The following is a 16,081-nucleotide window of genomic DNA, read 5'->3' as shown; positions in this document are numbered from 1 at the left end:
TTTTTCTGGGATGGGAATATTAGCACCAGGACAGATGAAGGCTTAAATAGCTCACTGGCATGACTCCCAGTCTACACTCGAGCACATAATTCACGAATAAACCCATTGAGACATAAAAATGCTCCTATAAGGTTGTGGTGCCTTTTGATATTGCCCTGGTATTACATTGTTCACACAAGAAATGAGGCTCACTTAGAAGACAAATGAAGTGGCTATGTTGAATTCCCACCATTTTAAATACTTTATTTATATTCTCTGGGAAGAGTTATGTAGGTCCATCCTGAACAGGTTGGTGGTTTGGTGCCTGCCAGGGCTGGAATGGGACAAGAAAAATTGTCCCCGGCATTTTTTTTTCTCTTAGTCTGGAGTCTCATGCAGTAATTAGTGCCGCATAATTAAATAGTAATTTATTTATGTCCGCCACGGAATTTATTCGACTAATTACGCCAAACCAAACTGTAATTATTGTGGTGAAGTTTATAATGTTATGTGTATTCTTTCTCCTTGACTCAACAGCCTGATTAACTAGACAGGAAGTAAGGGAGAGATTATTACCATTTATGACGCGGTAAATTGAAAAGTTAAAAATGATACATTTTAAATATTTATAACTACCAGAAAAAAAATTGGCAACAATTTAAAACAAGGGACTTTCCCACTAATGCTTGAAGCATCTTATTTCATTAAATTCTGTTCAGCTCTATTTAGGATCTTAAGGTTATATTATTATTTTTATTTCAAGCATAATGTATCATTAACATCCTAATGTCAGAATAGGGACGGGTGAGTACCGTTACCCGGCCTCATTTCAACATATTGGCATTCGCGACAGTGGCCGATATCCGTTTTGGCTTCCCTCTTGTGGACATTTTATGATCATGAACTAGAAATTAGAGGAATAAAAAATTGCCATTGATTTCATGCAGGTTAAAGGAAAAATTATATAATGTGATAAATACGTCTTGCTTGGGGGATTAATGTATCAAATGTACTAGTGGTATCAGTACTTGGTATCGGTATCGTGACTACGCTAGTTGAGTATTTGTAGTTATATCGATCTGAAAAAAAGTGCTATCCAACATAGTTCAGTGTCTAATATCCAGGTATTGCTATTTTTATTGAAATCCTCTCCAATATGTGTTTTCTAAATTTCTGATATAGTGTCTCAATTCTAATCCTACAGAAATTATAACATTCTTCTCTGTCCAATACAGTAAAAAAAATATATATAATAATTTTTCATCTATAGGGAATCTTGAACCCATCACTTGCTGGACTAATGAACACAATCCTGTTTAAAGGCAAAACAATGAGCGACAAATTATCTTCAAAACTGGAAAAGTTTATTTCTATTAGAAGTTCCAGACATGTACACCAAAATCACTGTACTTGTCCGATTTCATGACACAGATTGTGGAGATTACTCAAATGCACAAAGTAGAGAAAGTCATTAACTCTTTTACTGCCAAAGACGTTAAATGACGTTCTGCAAAAACCTACGGAGGAGCGCCAAAGACGTTAAAAGACGTCCTCCCATTTTTTTTTTTTTTTTTTTTGAAACGGGTGCTGGGAAGGCTTGCGGAGCTCTCCTGAAAGTTTTAAGCAGGTTTTTTTAGCCTAATGACTATTTTTGGCCCCTAGAGGGCAGCGATGACTCTCTTTTGACAAGATCGGGTGGGCGTCAGTAGAGGCGGAGCTAGAGCGTTGAGCAGGAGATCAGAATGGAAAACAAAGGAAAAATGGCGGCCGGTCGCGAGGAGCTAACGCCAGAGCCGTTTTTTTCAAAGACCAAAAGCATCGCTAAAAAAGCACATTGTTGATGACGATCATCATCATCGATGATGAAGATGATGGTGACTCCGTGGTTGGAAAGCATTGACGCGGCAGTAGAAGACGTTAGATGGAGCTAGATGGAGGAGGGAACGGGCAATGGCGAGCGTTTGCAAGCAGCTCTACACTTACAAGACGAAAGGCATCGACCAACGCTAAAATAGTGCATTGATGACGACGGTGATTATCCTCGATGATGATGAAGGTGAATCCGAGCTTGACGGCGAAATTGGAACCGCTGACGCGGCGGCTATGACGGTGTCGTAACGCGGAGCGCAACCGAGCACGCACAGGCGGACGTTCGATCGGACGACGGAGAGTGCCCCGAGTCCAATGCATATTCATCGGAGGAGTGTGTACAGTCTGCTACTTGCTTTTTATTCCCCGGAAAAAAAGGCCGTCAAGAAAGTGTAACGTTTGCACGCAAAACGGACCAATGTGAAAGTGAAAGTAAACTGTTGCGCGAGTCCTGGCGTCTCCTTGCACGCAGGAGAGCGTTACAAAAGGAAAAACTGTATTTGAAACATCCACATAATTGTAAGTAGTACCACAGTTGCACACATTTGTAAATAGTTTGCGAAATTGTTTTGTCAAATTGTTACACTGTTGAATGGAAATAAACGTATTTTGCAATCAAAAAACACTTTTTCATTGTTGGTGAAAGCGTTTTACAGAAGTAAAGCACTATTTAGGTGTTTGTGGCATCATTCATGGACAAAAAGAAGTGTACAATTCACTAGAGTGCATGAAATAACATCGTTTCACAAAAAGCTCTTTTTCTCCGTTTTTTGTTTCAAAAGAGAGAATTTCGGTGAAAGTAACCATTTTCTATTGTTGATTACTGAAGAACGGAATAAGGTAGAAACAAACTTTTTTTTTCTGATGAAAGCTGAGAGTCCAATCTTTCATTTGGTAGTATGTGTGTTTCCATAGTCCAAACACAACATTTTCTGTGGACCTTGAAAGATCACTCAAAATGCTTAAATCGGCTGGCACTGGCGACAACCCGTTTTTGAAAACGTCTGGCAGTCAAAGAGTTAAGAAATGACAATTTTAGATATATAAGATATATAATATTGAAGGTGCACATCCAAATAATAAAAAGAAAAAAAAAGAAAATTTTTTGCAATGAAGTGGCAATCCGAGTTCATTCAAGTGTGACCCCTGGAAATCCCAGAATAATGGCGCCTTTGAATCACGACCTGTGCGTTTCACAGCATAGTCTTTTCATTCCCTTTGTCACTCCATTCGGTGTAGGTGATGTTCTTACAGAATAATGGACAAAAAGGATGAAATGGCAGCTTTAACAGTCAGTCTAAACGAGTTTCAGTCTTTAATGATGAAGGCATAATGGGAAGATGATTCATATCGCAGAGACAAACGTAAAATAATATTGCCTTCTGTAAAACGTAAATGATAACGTAAAATATTATGCCTCACGTAATTAGCGAGTATGTGGTCAAGTATTGAGACACCACTTGATTTTCTTCTTGGAATGTGTGTCTGTTTTCATCGTGTAACCGTTTTTATTATTATTATTATTATTGTTATTATTATTGTCGTTGTTGTTGTTGGTAAATTACTTGGAAACAGAGGTGCGAAATCTAGGTCCAGGAAAACCCCTGCCGCAGTTAGCTAATTAGCTAGCTAGCACCCATGGTGCTTGTTTACCTGCTAGGGAGATAGCTAGCTAGCTAGCACTAGGGGTTAAAAGCAAGCTCCCAGCTCCTTAGCAGGTAACGAGCACCAAGGGTGCTAGCTAGCTTACTAGCAGGTACTAGCACCCATGGTGCTCGTTTACCTGCTGGGAAGATAGCTAGCTAGCTAGGACTACAGGCTAAAGCCAAACTCTGGCAGGGTTTTTACTTTCTGGACCTGGATTTGCCACCTCTGCTTGGAAATAGTTTTCAACTATGCTATATAAAAAGTTTCAGTAAAAGGCTCGAATGTCACAAGCCTGTCACATTGTCAATTTAAATTCTAAAAGCAACAATAAAAAGTCAGTGATTTTTTTTTGTTAAGAGCACAAGCCTCACATTTTCCATTGGACTAAAATTCTTTGTGGATGAGTGGGTCAAAAATGGCAGCCAAGAACTTAAAAGCAGCCCTTTGGAATAGCACCCCGATTTTTTCATCACCAAAGATGAGCACCGGCCAGTCACGGGATCCTGGCTTGCCTCCCAGCCAGCCCCGCTAATTAGTGCCCCTCTTCTGAGCTAATTGGCCGATAAAAAATGTAGATGGCCTCTTCACCCTGTCTGAGCATTGTGCCACCAAATAGCAGCGAGGAGGATTATGTGGCTTTATGAAGCATTGTGACACTCAGCCAGAAGCGCTCCTCTGCTTTGAAATTTTGGTACCCTGCTTGGTTTGTTACTTTCCTGTTAAATTGAAATGCATTTCTTGGAATTACTCTTCATACCGCCATTTATTGAGTACAAACATTTACTGACCAAAAGTGTACAGCAATTGAATAAACATGCTGGTGAGAATAACACTGTGATGCACAGAGCATTAGGGTCTTTGAATGGGATCAATACGGGAGTGTAAAAAAAAAACCTGCCTTTACACGGATAATCATGCTTATTTTTGACACAGTGAGGTAGTAATTATACTTTATTACATATTTTTCATTGTGGGTGTAGTTTGCAATTTGCAACCAAAATAATAAAGATGCTGTTTATCTACTGCCCAAGTGTCGTATGGTGTTCCGCAAGGTTAAATTCTGGGGCCTCTACTGTTTTCATGATAATTGAAATATTGCTCTTGAACTGTACGTGTCTTTTCAGATTGCAAAAGATAAGACTGGTACAAGACACAACTCATTCTCTATGAATCATTCTCTGACCCAACAACACCGAATAATCCTCTTAAATAAGGTCAAGGATGGGGAATATCTTGCGTCTCTGAATATGTGGCGGCGTTATCGTTAATGCTCATTTGTTCACATGTTCTCGGTCCAGGTCCGCCATCTCACTGCTGTCCCTGCTTTTTCCGCCCTATAATATTCCAAAATTTCCATCAATCAATTAGTCAGGATCTCAACTATGGTTGACTTTACCTCTCGCTATTTTCACTTTTTTAATTAATTATTATTATTATTTTTACATCGGGTTGTCATTCCAAAGGATGAAAAAATAATCAGCCTCTATTTATCTACCTGTCAAAAGTTTGAAACCATCAAATCTTTCCATTTATTTTTATTGGAATCGTGCAGTTCAGTGTCTTCTTGTATTATTACTATTACTATTATTATGATTATTATTATTTTAGCTTTGGGTAATTGCCTTTTTATTATTTACTTTTGGCTGTGCACAACTTATTTTAATTTGCACGATTTCAGTCTATTCATTGGATTTGAACTGATTAAGTTCCAATTTAAAAATACTGGGAAAAGTGTGGTGTTCTAAAACTTCTGACTGGATTATGTTGACAAAGGAGTGGAACGTACAGATATTTAAACAGTGAGAGCAAAAGTAAAAAGTCTTAAGAGAAATAAGTACTCAAGTAAATTACAGATACTTGACAAATCCTCTTTGGTACAAAATTATGAGCGTTTGTTCCTTCCCACGACTGTAAATGAGGAAGTAGCCAAAGAAACAAAGGTGTAAAATAAACGTTTGATCCGGGCAGGAGTGCCGACTTTACGCCTGAGTCATATCAGACTGCAACTTGTGGTTTCAGTGAAGGGTGTCATGCCCCCTGGCACCTCTCCAAACAACCTCCAAGCTTTTACAATTAGATGATTTGCACATGCGGAGCACTCCGGTTATGAATGGGTGCATCACTCCAAGTCCCGCCTTTTCCGCTTTTGGGCGGGCCAATCAGCGTCGGCGCTGAGCGTGGATGGGACGTCACGACAGTTGCAGTCGTGTCGAGATTGGAATGTTAGCGACTAACAAACGGAACAACTGAGCAGTCGGAAATTGGTCACTTGGACTGAGGAATTCCATCTTTTTTTTTTTGGAACGTTTCCGAGCATCCGCTTAGTGCGAGGTCAGCCTTTTTCCTGTCGAGCGGAGAACTTAAAGCCCCGCCGCTGAGCTGTTTTTTTTTTTTTAATCAGCGCATCTCGGCCGACGTGTGGAGCTTGTTGGAGATAAGAAAAGCGATGCCAGGATTCGTCAGGTTATGCTGGTGCCGCTGAACTGCTCCCCGCGTCGCCTCTTCTCCCGCCTGCGTTTACGGAGAACCATGGAGTGATTCGAGAAAGGAGAACCAGCGCCGAATCACGCCGAGCCGTACGGAGCGCGGCGGCAACGCTGACTGCGCGTCTACATTCGAGTTAAGCGGCCAAGCTTTCCACCGAGGGGACCCCTGCTGCTGTTTACCCGGAGGGAGCGACTTCCCAGACGGGCACTTTTTCCCATTTAAAAAGCTCTGAATGAGAGTGGGGAGAAGCGCCGGGGAAGAGCTCGCGACCCGCAGGGTTCGGGCGGCACTCGTTTTTTTCAGTGCACCTAAGACCCCTCGACATGCTGGAACTCTTCCGACGCGAGAGAAAGGGACCCCACTTTTAAAATCGCCCACATGCGCTGGGTCAATCGCTGGATTTGGGAACCGAATACGCCGAAGGGGGGTTGGGGATCCTTGGAGGAGGCAGCCGGAGGATGGAGCCGTGTAAACGGCATTGCTGAGAGCCTAACTTCGGGCCACTTTGCTGTTCTTATTCCGAAGCAAGTCGCGTCTGTTCCCCGGACACATGCAGGCCAAAAAGCGCTATCTGATCCTGCTTTCGGCCGGTGCTTGCCTGGCGCTTCTCTACCTCGGAGCCGTCCCGCTTCAAACATCGAGCAGGCACCGGCATGATAGCAGACGCCGTGGGTACCGACCCGATCACCCATGGCCTCACTTCTCGGACCGTTTACACCCATTCGTGCCATGGGATCAGACTGACACCGAGGAGTATAACGTGCACACATCTGTGAAGCATGACCGGGACGTGAACACGAGTGTTTACAAAGGCAAACGGTGCCGAATGGAGTCATGCTTTGACTTTTCTCTGTGTAAAAAGAGCGGATTCAAAGTTTATGTTTACCCGCAGCAGAAAGGGGAGAAGATCTCAGAGAGTTATCAGAACATTTTGTCCACTATTGAGGGGTCCAGGTTTTACACCTCGGACCCCGGCCAGGCGTGTTTGTTCGTGCTGAGTTTAGACACCCTTGACCGGGACCAGCTGTCTCCACAGTACGTCCACAATCTGAAGACCAAGATCCAGAACTTGCCTCTGTGGAACGATGGCAGGAACCATCTTATATTTAACTTATATTCTGGGACGTGGCCAGACTATACGGAAGACTTGGGCTTTGACATCGGCCAGGCGATGCTGGCCAAAGCCAGTATCAGCACAGAGAACTTCAGAACCAACTTTGACGTTTCCATCCCTCTTTACCCCAAGGAGCACCCGAGGACTGGCGGGGAGAGGGGCTTCCTTAAATACAACTCTATCCCTCCTTTTCGAAAGTACATGCTTGTCTTTAAGGGGAAGCGCTACCTGACCGGTATCGGTTCGGACACCAGGAATGCCTTATATCACGTCCACAATGCGGAGGATGTGGTGCTGCTCACCACCTGCAAGCACGGCAAAGACTGGCAGAAGCATAAGGACGCGCGGTGTGACAAGGACAACGCAGAGTATGACAGGTAAACCAAGTTGTCACTCATGTTTACAAACATCCCCTCTGATTCTTTTTTACATAGGTCTCAGTGGTAGAGTGCTTGTTTCCCAACCCATAGGTTGTGGGTTCAATCTCCTGCCCCTGTGACCTTGGTCTCCATCAATAAATCTGACACTCATTGACATTCAAATAAAACATCAGATTCTAATGGGGGAGTTGTAATTCTCACCTACTACGGTAATAGCACCTTATTTCCTCTTAAAAATGAAACGCAGTGAAATAACTCCTCCAAGTTAATTAGCCCCCACGCCCCTTTTCTTCCCGAAGCTAAGAATCAGCACCCCCAGTTGTCTGTGGTGTGTGTGTGTTAACATGTTGGGCTCAGTCATGAAAGTATTTAGCGCAAGTAAATCAGTCGTAATGCTGTATTTTACCAAGATTGTGTCATCTTTTCCAGTCGGGCCCCAGGGTTTGTTTATTACCCCTAATTTTGGAGGTCTCATATTTGTCTAGGTGATAATGATTCCCTTCAGCTGTTGTATTTTAGTTGCTTTAATACAGAATTGTGGGATTGTTAGGGAGGTTGTTACAGGAGGAGCTACGCTGTCATGCTCCCCTTGTCTGCAAGACCTCGGTTTGATCAGCATTTATCAACCTGGGGATCCTCCACCCTTTTAAAAGGCTGGATCAACTGAGACGTGTGATAACAGCGCTTGTCGACGTCATGCCTTCTCGGTGTGCGTGTGCACCTGCACCTGTACACACACATACCTTGTCAAGGTTAAGGGAAAACTTGAGGAACACATTTTAAATCAGAAAGAAATTACTGATCACTGATCTCTTTAACTTTAAAATAATGAGCTAGAGATTTCATTTTTAAAACAAAAAATCTGACTGAAATAACATAGTGTGAGCAGGCATAAGCTGGAATCAGTGAAAGTCGCAGCTTTGAATTGACGCCCGCATTAAAGGGACTGCTGAAGCGGTTTAGATTGTTGCACAATCTGCCAGTGTGGTTGCGAGAACCCTTCTTTGCGGCACACCAAAACGGTATAAAGGCATCCAATGCGTTGTTTGGATCTGTGTAAACATGCAAAGTGGCACAATGGTGGGACCATTTTCATGCTGGATCTCTGTGTTTGGATGACAAGTCAGCAGGAAGAGAAAATCCTGCCCATACATGTTGGACTTGGAAAAAGTTGAGTCACGTTCCTAACAAGCAGGGAACTTTCCAATGTGTAAATATGTGAAGGTTGCCCAAATCATTATAATACTGTACCACCCATTTGTTTGGGTGACACAGCAAACGTTAGGGGAGTGCCAGACTCGCTGCTGTTCACTGATTGGTCAGAAAGAAAAAAAAACTTCAAGAGTAACATCATGGCCGGAGCTATTTGGTGGCCACCCTCACGTCTAGGGGAAGATTTTGATATACGTACTCTGTGGTGCAGATAATTAGTTCCGCCTTACTAGTGTCTGTTTCCATACAGTCGCATTACGCTGAAGTTCTACCACCATAAATTTAGGTTGAGCATCTATCTAATGTACATAACCATTAATTTGATACTATTGGGTTGCATATACTGTTTGAAATTATCTGTCATACATAATATATATTTGATATTTTTCGTTAGTGAGCATTAATCAAGATGTAACTTTCACACCTTAGGACACAATCAACATGGCTGTGAAGTCATTGTTTATCATACCGGCATACTCACTCAGGATTTTATGAAATAAAATGCACATACCTATCTTGCCAACACACTCATAATAGAAGCATGAACAGATCTAATTATAAAGTAACATTTAGAATTGTGAAGAATTAAGATATTGTTTTGTTATTGTGCTTCTTCGATATGGGTTCACATTCACAACAAGTCTGAGAAACACGAAAAGTAGCAATGACCAACAGAGTGAACAGAACAGGAAGCCTGGCGGTTCGCTATTCAACGCCCCGAGTTTTTTAGATGGGGAAAAAAAGGGAACAAAAAAAAAAGAGTTGTCCTTAGCTAGTGAATCAGTGAAAGAGAATCTATGAGAGTAGTACTGTGCACACACAAGCAGAGAAAATGGCAAAGGAAAATGCATTATCTAATAAATTAACCTCAGCAAAATGTTGCTTTTTACGCCAATTTGTTCCTGCTTGTATTATGAGTGTGTTTGGCATAGGTGTGCGTATACCACCTTGTGCTGCCTGAAGGAACGTGCTTCTAAACGACTCCTTGAACTTGATCTGAACTCTAAAACCTCCTGTTCGTCGCAGCCTAACCCATGCATAAGGAAGAGCTCCTAACACAAAGCACACAAGCAAGCACTTGTCACTCCATACGTAATTTTTTCCTTCTCACAGTCACATATCCTCACCCTCTCCATCTTTCTTCGATTTAGAAGCCTTAGGCGTCTTGTCACTGACAAAGAAAATGTAGATTATATGGCATCTACCTGTTTCTGAATAGTCTAGATACGTTTCAGTTAACCCTAAATGAATCTTTGGGATGATGGATTAATTTGAATCTGATCAAGTTTTTATGTATTGCGTCTGGCGGTGAATTTATTTTGGTGAATGCTCCCGCTGGTTTTCCCATCTCATTTGCAGCATTAATGTCCTGTTTGACTGCTGTTTCCACTCAAAACTGAATTAATCCAATTTTGCTTTTATAGTTTCTCCCATGCGGTTTTGTTTGCTTTTGCTGCAGCTCTGTGATTTTCCACACTTGTTTCAGGAATCTTTGAGTTGCTTGTGGTTTGATTTCAATAACTAAGCGTACTAGACATCTGCAATTTCTGAAGAAATGGTGTGAAATTCTGAATGTAAAAGCATGTAGAATGAAGTGATGTGGGATGATATTTATTGAACGATGATGTGAATAAAATTGATGTTTTTTTTTTTTTTTTTTAAATGTCCCACTGGGTATGAATGAGTGCTTGGCGAGGAAATTACGCATGTTGATAATCGCTCCCAAATGAACTGAACTTTAACTTCAAAATTTGGAATGGGAATGATGTGAATAGGTTTTGTTGAATGTGTCATTGTAAACGAATAGGAATATTTTTTTTGGGGTGTGTGGGAATTTTAGTTGCATGGGAATTTGTGGCAGGTGAATTGAATGAGCTCAATGTTTTGAATTTCAAATGGGAATGATGTGAATCTGTTATGTGGAATTTCCCATTGTAAATGAATGGGTAACTTTTGTTGAAAATGTATAATTTTGGTGAAAACTGGAACAGGAAAAGTAATACCCCCCCATGGCAAGAATTTTTTAAATATGTTGGCATTGGAATTATGTTAATCGGATGAAGTATCTGGACGGAGATGCATGTCAAAAAAGTAAAAGGAGGAATAAAAAATAGGCCTACACACTAAATTGGTAAGTTTACAAATACATACGCAATGTAGACTCAAGTATTCAGACACACTTGGTATTCATTTCTTCAGTCAGTAGTTGGACTAAACCCATTGAATTATAATTCTTCACCTCCCCTTGACTTTTTAGAGAACTGTATGCTTCCAAACTTTGTGGGAATAGTTTGGGGAAGCACTTTTTTTGTTCCAGCAACTTGAACTTGCGCGGAATCATGAGCACCCCCCCCCCCCCCCCCTTACCAACACTTTCTCAGAGACACCCGCAACAAGTTGTAAAAAGCCTTATCAGAAAAGTGAAATCTACAATATTTCTTTCAGGTGAAGTTATCATATGGCCCAATATTTTTGTCTATGTCGAGTAATTCCTGTTTTGTTTGAACTGAATCAACCAATGCTTTTCGTTTTAATCTAATGTAAACTTATTTGGTTGTCGGCCCACCGGTCGCAGAAACCCTGACGCAGCCCTCTTTGTTAAATTGATTTTAGTGCATCCAACAGGCTGCGGGTGAGGAGGCTAATGCTGTGCAGACTCAGGAATGCGCGCACGTGTCCAAACAGCTGTTAGTTGCTGATGAGAGAGCTCGGTCTATATACAGTATGTGCCTACATATTATACTGTGGCTTGATCCCTATTTCTGACACAAAGACGAAGGGATGCAGCGAAACATATACTCTGAACACATGCTGTAGATTTGATGGTTTGCAATCCTTTTGCATCCACAGTCACGACACATGCTTGGTCATACAAGCATTGTGCCCTCTGACCTTTGACATGTTTTGCCCTCTGCTTTCCAAAAGAATCCATCAGGAGGGCAGATGTGAGGCTAGTATAAATATCTGAACCGGCTCAGACTTTATATGTAACACTCTCCACGGATGCTTGTTATTTCACAGAAGGAACAAATCAGATTAACATTGGGTCATAAATAATCTCGCGCACCACTTGATAATCGAGCCTGCTTTCAGATTGTCACAAGATACCAATTGAACAGATGCTTGTAAATGAGGAGAGAGTTCATTAACAATGGGCGGCTCGCAGGAAAAAAAGTGTGACTGTGCAGGTAATCCACCAACACAGGACAGGAATGTCAAAAATGTTATCCCTTCAACTGCTTTCAAATTGTGGATTATGCGTCATGTCTGTTACGACTTGCATCTGCTGCATCAGCGTAGCATTAAAATGATGGTCTGCCTCGAGAAACAGTGATTAAATTCAACCCTTTCCCTTTAAAATGTCTAGAGGGTTAGACAGTAATTATGTGTCTACACATGTTCATTATTCTTCATACAAAGGCATGTGTGCTTACTTCTTATAGGCCATATTGGCCTACATTAATTACAAGTCCCTTGTACACAGCTGTTTTGGGAATGCTTCACCACTGCTGTGCCGTTTCCGCTTTCTGTAAACTGCCCTGAAAGTGAAAGATTTGTAAAAGTTACACTAATTAAATGGCTGTGGATGTAGCAACGGTGCCATTTTAATGTCTGTAAATGAGACGACCAAAGTGCTTACTTTCCTGAATTGCCATTTCAAGTCACAAGAGAAGCACACGGGCTACATTTAAGTGAAATGTGTGATAATGCAGTTAGAAACACGTACTGTTGAATGTTAAAGTAGCTGTAGTGACAAATTCTTACACGGTTCGAAATATATATATTTTATTGTAGAGCAGTTTTGCGAATCAATGTGAAAAAAAATCTGGATTCTTGTGAAAACAGATATTACTGATGTATTCATTCATTTTGCCTTGCAAAATCAATCAAAATCCAGTAAACCAGCCGGGAGCGAAGGGGGTTGCTTCAGTGAAAATAATTGTGAGTGAATGAGTTAATATATTTTTAAGCTTATAGGCATCTCCTCTTGCTGGCGTATGGCTAACGTAGCAAAATCCCTTTCTGTTTCTGCTTTTGTTTAACATGTAAACCTTCTGACCGCAGTCCAAACACTTAGTAATTTGCCTGTTATTGTTAAAAAATGGATCGTCTCCTCTTTAACGCAGTTTCTGCCAGATGTCTATGAAAACTGGACCCCAAGCACTTAATTTTAGTGTTAAATGCGCTAGCCGTGTCAGTCTGAGGCTAGCTTAGCAACTAGCATGGCCTCTCCATCTGTTGTAGTCATCCCTTCAGTGGGAACGATATTTTTCAGATGTGTATCTTATTCGGCGCAAGCAGGTGATGATTACTGCCAGCAAAGCCTCTTGGTAGCTAGTTGGTTGTAGGCGTAAACAAGCTAGCCTTGACGGTCAACCGGTTACGTCCTGCGTGTAGGTGACTTAAGTGCACTGTGGCAACCTTAACGTTGACAGATGTAATGACATTATCAAAAAATGTTTTGTACTGCTAAAAACAGCGATACAAGCATTTTAAGCTTGAATTATTTAGTGTTACTTGAATGGCTGCCACCATCAAGGTCGCATGGGGGACATGGAAAGTGAATAAAAAGGCGGCATTTCAAGAATGGAAATGTCAAGAGGGAATTTGTAACATCGCAGAAACAAGTGAGATATGCCTGATACTTTGGCAGCACATAGTTGGAGTGGGTTGCGTGCGCCGCAATAAAAAGGTTGGCCCAGAAAATAGCGCATTGAATTTGTTCCCATTAGGTGGCAATGACAGGAACACAAACTGAACACTGCTTGTTTTATTACAGCGGTTTCATCAGCAAAAATGTTCTTGCTCGGGGGAAATCCTCTCCAAAGTGCTTTTGTGATGCTCATTTCACCGTTGTACTCTTTTCAACTCAATCACTCTCACGTTGGCACTTTTTGCTCCCTTTCCCCATCTTTGTCAAAACAATGAAGAAGCATGTTTGATCGGGCCAGCGATGGCTTCTCGCCACGTTCGCGTGCATGCTGTTTCCAAATGACGAGGCAGGGGTTGACATTTTGTCGACACAACAGCAAAAGGGGGGGAGGCGGGATCCGAGGTGGGCCAAGAGAAGGAAAGCGAATGAAGCAACACTTCCTCTCCATCTTATCTCACTAAAAACACAGCTTTGAGTGGGAATATTGCAGCCACCTGAATGTCAGCACTGCGTTGTCTGATAGTGGACTCCTGCTTGGAGATGTGGAGTGACGAGCGAGAAGCAGACAATCATGTTGCGCACTTTCTGCTTGGCAGGCGAGGGTGTCACTCTGCTTGGGCTCCCCATGTTTGTTTTTCCCGTAGCCAGATTAATAAATCATGAATATTTCATGATTGCCTGGCCTCCCTTAGATAACACATCACCTTGTGACGGAGAATGTTAATGATGCCCCATATAATTAGCTTGAGCATGTCGCATGCAGCCTAATTAGGACTCTTTGATATTTGGGTGTGTGTGTTTGCGTAAGAAATACAGAAGCCATTGGCTCCGAAAAAAAACCTGCTTGCTTTTTTATCGTATTTGACATATTCCTTTAAATTTGTGTTGCCCTTGGTGCCGTAAAGTTGTCGTGTTAATTTGATATTATCTGGCCAGGTCATTGTGTCACTTCATCACGTTATGCTCAAAAGAAGTAAAACAGAATCAGAATTTATTACTTTGACCTGGTAATGTTTTTATTCTACTTTAAAAGTTATGTTTACTGGTAAAATTTTATAGTAAGAACAGACCAACTTGTGAATTTTGTCACTAATTTCAAGTACTAAATGTTACTGTATAATATGAAACATTGCATATCTTTAATGTTTGAAAAAAATCCATTTAACTATGTCATTACTGTATGTTTTTATTAACTACAATGTTCTAGAGTGCTATAAAAAAAAACATAATTTACATATGGGCGGCACGGTGAATGACTGGTTAGCACGTCCGCCTCCCAATGCACAGGACGAGAGATTGAGTCCGGGCTTCGGCGTTCCGGAGTGGAGTTTGCATGTTCTCCTCGTGCTTGCGGGGGTTTTCTCCAGGTACTCTGGTTTCCTCCCACATTCCAAAGACATGCATGGCAGGTTCATTGAACACTCCAAATTGTCCATAGGTGTGATTGTGAGTGTGGATGTTGTTCTTCTCTGTGTGTCCTGCGATTGGCTGGCAACCAGTTCAGGGTGAACCCCGCCTACTGCCCGAGGCCAGCTGGGATAGGCTCCAGCGCTCCCGCGACCCTCGTGGGGACCCCCCAGTTTTTTACAAAATATTTTAAAATATTAAAACAATTGGGTGGTGTTTAAAAAATGGAGGTGGAGCCAATCCCTGTTTTTCCTGGAAAATTCACATTCAAGGTTAAGAAGCGAGAGTTTTTTTTAATCCACTGTAATTATATTTCCATTCATTTATTTCAATTGGGAAAGATGATTTTGAGATGAGCGTGGTCACACGGCAGATGAAACCCGTATTCAAGGAACCACAGTAGATCAAGTTAATTTTTCCTGAAATGTTACTAGTATGCCTAAATGTTGTAGTATTGCAAAAATACCATAGGGCCAAGGTGAAATTGAAATGTCGGTGCATTTGATGCACTTTAATTAGAAATAGTTGTGACTTCCTCATTTGACTGCCAATTTGTTAGAACTCTTTTTTTCCCCGACTAGTATTATTGCCTTTGGTGAAATGTAGGATTTAAAAGTGAAATTACATAATCAGATACAATGAGATTGTGGCAGCAATCAATATTTGCCCTCAGTGTTAATAATATGTAACCGTTAACAGTTTTGTTTTTGTTTTTTTTACATTTTCAGTCGCTGTACGAGTAACGACCTAAGAAGTTTAAAGTATCTGTCAATGTCTTTCTTTACTTCAATTTTGATGCACAGTTGACTGGCCTACTACACCTGAAATAAACTTCCGCCATTTTCTCACTTGTCTCAAATGTTCAGACTGAAATGTGTTTCCTCTATGTGTTGGTTTTTCTTGGTGTGTTTTCCATCTGTGAATGTGCACATCCCTGTGTTTGGGTCTTTGTCTTGCTACATTGGCCGTGTGAACAGGAGCATGTGTGTGTGAGAGCACCCTGGATTTTTTTTTTTTTTTTTTGGATGACTGGGGTCATGACCCCGCTGTCTGTCCCCCTTGCTTAGCGAGCAAGGCAAAGCCCCACTCGGTGACCCACATTCAATGAGGGATTACCAGTGCAGCCAAGCCGCCTCTGGCCTCAAAGGTGGTTGCGGCCGCGTTGTGGGGGGTAAGAGTGGGAAACAATTTTAGGGTGGATGTGAACTCTGCTCCCACTAGTCTGTGAAACTCAAGACTTTTTACTGCAACCCATACCTGGCTTAAAGGGTTCTACAGTCGTTTGTTTTTGTGTGTTGTTTTTTTTAAAATACAAATTTACAGTCTATGGGA

General features: G+C 41.6%; 1 protein-coding gene across 1 annotated transcript in view; it reads left to right on the top strand.

Moving 5' to 3' along the window:
* The first annotated feature begins 5,691 nt into the window (after positions 1-5,691).
* Positions 5,692-16,081, top strand: part of ext1b (exostosin glycosyltransferase 1b) — a 118,461-nt gene continuing 108,071 nt past the window's right edge. The window contains exon 1 of the mRNA XM_077549743.1: positions 5,692-7,473. Within this exon, the coding sequence (XP_077405869.1) occupies positions 6,533-7,473 (941 nt within the window). The 5' untranslated portion in view covers positions 5,692-6,532. The remainder of the gene's footprint in view (positions 7,474-16,081) is intronic.

Source organism: Vanacampus margaritifer, chromosome 17 (genome assembly GCF_051991255.1).
Source record: "Vanacampus margaritifer isolate UIUO_Vmar chromosome 17, RoL_Vmar_1.0, whole genome shotgun sequence".
Taxonomy (NCBI): Eukaryota; Metazoa; Chordata; class Actinopteri; order Syngnathiformes; family Syngnathidae; genus Vanacampus; species Vanacampus margaritifer.
Note: the sequence above shows the minus strand (reverse complement) of the source record. Positions and strands in the feature narration are given on the sequence as shown.